This window comes from Nicrophorus vespilloides, unplaced genomic scaffold, assembly GCF_001412225.1.
Source record: "Nicrophorus vespilloides isolate i.1.1-1 unplaced genomic scaffold, Nicve_v1.0, whole genome shotgun sequence".
Taxonomy (NCBI): Eukaryota; Metazoa; Arthropoda; class Insecta; order Coleoptera; family Silphidae; genus Nicrophorus; species Nicrophorus vespilloides.
The window spans coordinates 43569-49825 of NW_017097113.1; the positions used below are offsets into that span (position 1 = coordinate 43569).

At 32.1% G+C, this 6257-nt stretch overlaps 2 protein-coding genes across 3 annotated transcripts; both read right to left on the bottom strand.

Annotated features, from left to right (window-relative positions):
* Positions 1-2005: 2005 nt before the first annotated feature.
* LOC108558951 (translation initiation factor eIF-2B subunit gamma) lies at positions 2006-3673 on the bottom strand. The gene is made up of 4 exons (XM_017916050.1): positions 3597-3673; positions 3364-3531; positions 2481-3304; positions 2006-2431 (listed from the first exon to the last, which is right to left on the bottom strand). Exons 2-4 carry the CDS (start codon positions 3521-3523, stop codon positions 2048-2050), a joined length of 1368 nt encoding a protein of 455 aa, XP_017771539.1. The 5' UTR covers positions 3524-3531; positions 3597-3673; the 3' UTR covers positions 2006-2047.
* An 832-nt stretch (positions 3674-4505) lies between these two features.
* LOC108558953 (bifunctional protein FolD-like) lies at positions 4506-5564 on the bottom strand. Of its 2 annotated transcripts, none has more exons than XM_017916054.1 (4): positions 5487-5564; positions 5205-5269; positions 4764-5147; positions 4506-4712 (listed from the first exon to the last, which is right to left on the bottom strand). In XM_017916054.1, exons 2-4 carry the CDS (start codon positions 5216-5218, stop codon positions 4616-4618), a joined length of 495 nt encoding a protein of 164 aa, XP_017771543.1. In that variant the 5' UTR covers positions 5219-5269; positions 5487-5564; the 3' UTR covers positions 4506-4615. The 2 variants fall into 2 exon arrangements, with proteins under 2 accessions (XP_017771543.1, XP_017771544.1); XM_017916055.1 differs by having other exon boundaries at positions 4639-4712; positions 4778-5147.
* Between the last annotated feature and the right edge of the window lie 693 nt (positions 5565-6257).

Here is a 6257-nt window from a genome sequence, read left to right on the forward strand (position 1 = left end):
CGACTACCAAAAATTTCGCGCCCGAGTTATCCACATTAGGGATAATCGCAAGGGTCAGCCCATCCGAAGTGCAATGGTAGGGCCTCACCCTGGGGGAACCGCCTTTATGATCACGGTAAACCCCTACGCCAGGTAAGTATGCTTTTTGCCTAATTCCGATACCATTTCAATGTCGGCTCTAACCACATCTCAGCAAAGAGCTAATCGCAGCGCCATCTGACGTATAATCCATATAACCCATAATCTAATATCTAATCCAATACGTAAACATCGACATACAACAATAACACAGAATTAATAAGATGAATCGAAACAACGAAAGCCAATATACATTCTTGTAACATCGTTCGAAACTATTGTTATTGCTGTAAGTTTATATACATTATCATTGCTATTAGTATTATTGTTAATCTGAACGCACCTGTAAACTTATTGAAGGTATTTGAATATTACCACCATTTCAAACTGAAAATTATGACAACTTCAAAAATATTAATTTTTATTCGAATTCAATAAGTTTTAATAAATTGATTATTGAACTTGTAATAGTTAAATTTATTGATATTTATGTAAATAAATATACGGAAATTAAGATATTTTTAAATTATATAAAAGTTAAGCAACGTTTGATGCGGATAATAATTGGATTGGTGATTACATGTCATATGTCAATTGGAAATCAAATGAAAAATTTATCAGATTATAAACTATTTGTTTCGGTATAAAATTATAACATTTCAGTAGGAAAATATAAAACACATCTTTTTTTGAATATGAATGCATCAAAAAGAGTCAAAAAAATTTGCTGCATACGGAGCAGCAATAAACTTTGGTCGATTTAAAATCACCAGTCATTGAATCTCAAACAACCACTCTAATTATGATCTATTACTCAAAGTCTACAAAATAATCTAAAGATTTAACACGATGGAAGATGGCCAAAAAAGGTGCCGGTCAAATGTATTCTGGAGAAGAGAAGAATAGAAAAAAATATATACTTGTACTAACTATAAAACGTAATAGCAAACTTATCAATTATCCATAACGACAACAAAAGTTCAAATTGATGCAATTACTTTCATTTAAACAAAATCATTAGTATTGATTGTCAAACATTCGTGTTACAATGAAACCGTTTTTATTGATTAATTTTGTATTAATGTTAGAATTATGTCACGAAACTTTAATTTTCTATGAAACCTAACAGCAAACTTATCAATTTTTCATAACAAAAGTTTAAAACAATGTAATTATTTGTTTTCAATTAAATTTAATCATTAGTAGTGATTGTTAAACATTCGTGTTTAAAATTAAGTCGTTTTAATGATTAACTTAGTGTTATTGTTAGAACTTTGTAATGAAAACTTGGTGTTCTATGAAGCGTAACAGTAAACATATCAATTTTTCATAACAACGCAACCAATAAAAGTTTAAATCAATGTAATTACTTATTTTTACTTATATTTAATCATTAGTATTGATTCTTAAACATACGTGTTCACAATGAAGCCTTTTTAATGATTAACTTAGTGGTATTGTTAGAACTTCGTCATGAAAACTTGGTGTTCTATGAAACGTAACAGTAAACTTATTAATTTTCCATAACAACTGGTCTTTTAAAAGACAAAAGATCAAATCTATTTCATTACTTTCTTTCACTTAAACTCAATCATAAGTATTGATTGCTAAAGATTTGTCCTTACAATAAAACCGTTTTTTTAAATGAACTAATTGTTAATTTTTGAATTTCCAAATTAAACTTAAACTATTCTATGAAACGTAACAGAAAACTTTTCTGTATGAAAAATTGAAAAGACAACATAAATTTTCACAATAAAACTGATTAGTTTTTTGTTTATTATTTTATACAAATTCAAATGAAATTATCAAAATTTATTTTCAGGTTTATGCAAAACTGAATTAGGTTAATATTAAGAATGTGAAATTATTACATAATAAATAACAAAAAAAAAAACAATGAAGAACAAAATATAAATATATTTATTATCGGACAGACAACAGAAGGACAGAGATCACGAGGACAACGTTACAGTTCCATAAACCGATCACTGTCGGTTAAGACCTCATTAGTCCTTTCCTCGCCCTGATTAACTGTATGATTGCTACCAATTATGCAACCCTTCAGAGTGCATTGGGTTTCGATTACAGCCCCATTGCAAACTATGCAATTCTCCAGTGCAACTTTCTCGCTAATAACCACGTTGTTCATCACGATCGAATTGAAAACTCGACTGAAACTGTTCACCTTCGTGTTGCTTCCGATAATGCTGTTCTTGAAAGAAGTCTTCTCGCTCAGAACGCTCGAATCCCAAACGAACGTCTTATCGATTTGATTGCTCTTAACTTCGGCTTTTTCATCCACCATAGTAAGTTTTTCAATACCGGTAATCTTCTGCCAATTATCCATGATCTACAATTCAAATTTATTAATAAGCAAAATAACTTAGGTGAAGTATTACCTTTGCATTTGTTCCCCAAAAGCTTTGCAATGTGTTGACCCTAACTCCGAATGTATCAGAGTCGGCGATGTGCGCGTAACACCTGATCAGATCACCATGGTACATTTCCTTGCTGTCTCCATGGTGATCATTGAAACTGTTGGCTTTCCTTATGCTCGCGTTCAGCGGATTATCGTTAATCAAATGGAAGATATCATTGACGTCTTTGGTGTTAACTATAGACATGTTCGTATCCGCGTGAGTCACAGGTTTAAGGAGCTGCTTCTTAATAATGTGCGGCAAGAACTCCCCTTTCAGTGTGGACTTTGTGTTCTCTTGCAACAAATACTTGTAAACCCAATTCCTCATCACGTAGAAATGCGAGTCGATCAAGTTACTGTACATCGTCATGTCCGTGTGCTTCTTGAAGAGAAGCCTCGGCAGAGAGACGTCCTGCTCAAAATCGCTGGCCGACGCCAAAAACACCAATCTGCTAGTTTGAGAATCCACCCCAATCAAATCCCTTTCCGGTTTATACTTGGATTTTGGTCCAGGCACAACAACAGTCTCACACTTGCCAGGATTGAACATCAAACTGCAGATCGACGCGTTGTTCTTCCTGTACAAGGATAACACCTTGCTCAGGTCAGCATTCGTGATCAGATCGCAAGACGCAATCACCAAATCAGATTTGATCCTATCCTTCAATAGTCTGATAGAATCGGCCGTTCCCATTTCGTCGCTATTCGTAATCGACACGTAATCAATTTTAATCGTTAAATTCGTTTTATCCAGCGCTGCTTGGATGTCCTGCTTTTGCGATTCGCACACAATCATTATAGTTTCTGCAAGTAAATATTGTAGCTCGTTTAAGAATATTCAAAATAGCAATTAAAAATATTACCAGTGAAACCCAACTGCTGCAATTTGAACAGCGGATACCAGACCAATGGTTTACCACCAATTGGCAGGATGCATTTTGGTTTTTCAGCTGTTAGTTCAGGCATACGGGAGCCCTTACCAGCTGCTAATATCACAGCCTGAAATTCTTGTGGCACAGTCATCTTCTAATCTGCAAATTAAATTTATTTATTAGATTCTCTAACCACTTATTAAATGATGCAATTATCAACTTACTTTACAACGAATACTCCAATCCAAATACTAATAATGTTATGAATAAGCTAGGTTATAATATCTTGTCACAATCGTTGTATATGCAACGTACATTACACAATTTATTGTTTCCATTTCGATGATCTTCAAACATCTAACATTATATTTAAGCTTCGCTTATTTACTTAAGTTATTTAATTCCTATTTATTTCAAAATGATCACAGCTCCGATTGGCTACTTGATTGAGAAAAAAAATGAGAGAAGAGCAAATTTAGTTGCATACAATCAAACTCTATTAAAGTAGAAAAAAAAAATCAAAAAAGTTGAAGTTCTATATCGCCTGTATCACGAAAATCTGATACGAAAGGTCGTTGGTTCAATTCCGAAAAATCAACACAAATTTGTGGTGGCTATTAAACCCGAAAGGGGTAGAAATAGGGCCGGAGATTTATATCAATAAATAGATATAAATCTCTTAAAAAAAAAACTAATAAATATTAATATAAAAAATAACAGTAATTATAATATGTTCAAAATATATTGTTAAAAGTGGAATTTCAACAATAAAATGACCTAAAAACCTCTATGAAGTTATACCAGGGTAATTCCCCAAAATATGTTAACCGTTTTATGCCCATTGGGACAATATGTCCTAGCAAAAGTATGTTGGTTTTTATGAAATTTGACAGGAATCTGCAACGTGTCCCTATGAAACGTTTGTTTTACCATTATATAAATATATTAAAAATAAGTATTATAATGTTTATTAATTATCAATTTCAATTTTTTTTTCCAAAAAATAACAATTTGAATGGGTAAATACAAAATTCTTCACCTTGACATTTTAAAGGATTTATTTATCTTATTACAGAGAAATTACATGAAAGGTAAAACACTTGGTGTTTTCGAAAATTATCAAAAGTAGCGATTTTGCCAGAATATAAATTTAAAAAAATATGTATGAATAAGACTTATTAAGATTACATGTGTATGAATAAAAACAGTATATGAAAATTTAAAATTATTAATTAATTTGGAATTAAAGAATACTTAAGCAGATGTTCCTTTTTTTGCAGGCGACTTTGGTTACTGAACCAGAAAATTGGTCTCTAAGTATTTGGCAGTCAATATTGTAGCTGAAATTAAAAGTATTATGTTTAAAGTTGAAACAGAAGAGTTATCCTTGCCTGAATTCATTCACCATAAGCTTGATGGGTGGTCTAAATAATTTCCCAAAAGTTGAATTATTAGAATAGTCGGAGCTCAACACTCTCCTATTATGACGGATTCTATCACTGACGGTTCTGTAATCGATGTGTTTTGGTAGATCCCTCAACACGAGGATAAAATCGACCTGATCATCATTATTAAAAGCTGTGATCTTGTCGATTATAAACTCCTGGCTAACGCTAGCGGGGAAATTCAATACTTGGCTATTTGTGCCGATTCTCAGACATATCTTATGTATGTTATCATCGAACTTGCAACAGCCCGGGTCCTCTCCAACGTAGATCACCTTCATATTAGCCAGGTAGTTCATAAAATACCTCGTTACCATTAACTGATCATTGCTAATAAAACAATTTTAAATTAACTTAAATAATATATTGAATAATGTGTGCAAATACCTTTTTTTTTCCATGACGACTGCGAATTAAAATCGTTACTACCAGAAATGTTCAGACTTCGAAACCTGAAGTAAAGTAATTAATTTTTCATTCAGTTATGGATTGCATTTTTATCTTCATAAGGCAGACAAATATTATTTTCTTGCTTTGTCGGAAAATGGTTAAAACTTGCATTTGTAAGATTTGAAAATACAATTAGGGGATTTCCGGCTTCGATTAGTCCGGTTTGTAAATGTGAGAAGAAAATAAATTTTTATTGAAAGCGAAATAAAAATGTGTTACCTGGATTAGTACTGTTCCCAAAAGTGTTGTCTGCTGTTGTGGTAATTTTCGGCTTCCTGCTAAGACTAGTTCCAAAAGACATATTCCACTTACGAAGTAAATTATTATTATTGCGGAGTGGGAGTTGGGAGTAGGGATTCTTATTTGATGATTAAGCGTTCCCACAAAATTCGGTCCGGATGGAAATGGGGAGAAGTCCCAAATCGTCTTTGTCTCTTTTCTTTGCACATTCCATATATTAAATTCTGTAAACAATGCGCCTCAATAAAAAGAAACAATATATACTTTTATACTTTTGTAACACACATTTGTGTAAATATTAGACAATGCAAGGAATTTGTATGCATGCATTTCGCTTGACGGCTAATTTACATTTTCGAGGTGCGATTCAAAAATTGCTGCCCAAAAAAAAAGCCACTTCTAATTAAAAAAAAAAATATTATTATTACACATTATTATGTTATATTTTATGTGTCATTTTGTACATATTCAATTTATATGATTATTTAAAACTGGATTCAATTTTCCATTTAATTTAATCAAACCAAAAAAAATAACTACACTCTGTCCTCTTTTTATGCGGTTTTGAAGTTATGCGGTTTTTATTTCAAGAAACATTTTTTTAAATAACTATTTAAGGCCATTTTGACACGTTTTGACACAAATTGGCAAACCATTTCATCGAAAACGAACATTCAAGTTTCAACGCGAGCTTCAGAATTGCATTTCTGGATATCAGGAATTGTACAAAAAAAAATAGCAAAGCCATCG

Coding starts and splice junctions, on each gene's coding strand:
- LOC108558951 (XM_017916050.1), bottom strand. CDS start 3,523: ATGACTGTGCCACAAGAATTTCAGGCTGTGATATTAGCAGCTGGTAAG. Junction 3,305..3,363: donor GCAGCAGTTGGGTTTCACTG/GTAATATTTTTA, acceptor ATTTACTTGCAG/AAACTATAATGATTGTGTGC. Junction 2,432..2,480: donor TTTGGGGAACAAATGCAAAG/GTAATACTTCAC, acceptor TTTGAATTGTAG/ATCATGGATAATTGGCAGAA.
- LOC108558953 (XM_017916054.1), bottom strand. Junction 4,713..4,763: donor CTTATGGTGAATGAATTCAG/GCAAGGATAACT, acceptor TTTTAATTTCAG/CTACAATATTGACTGCCAAA.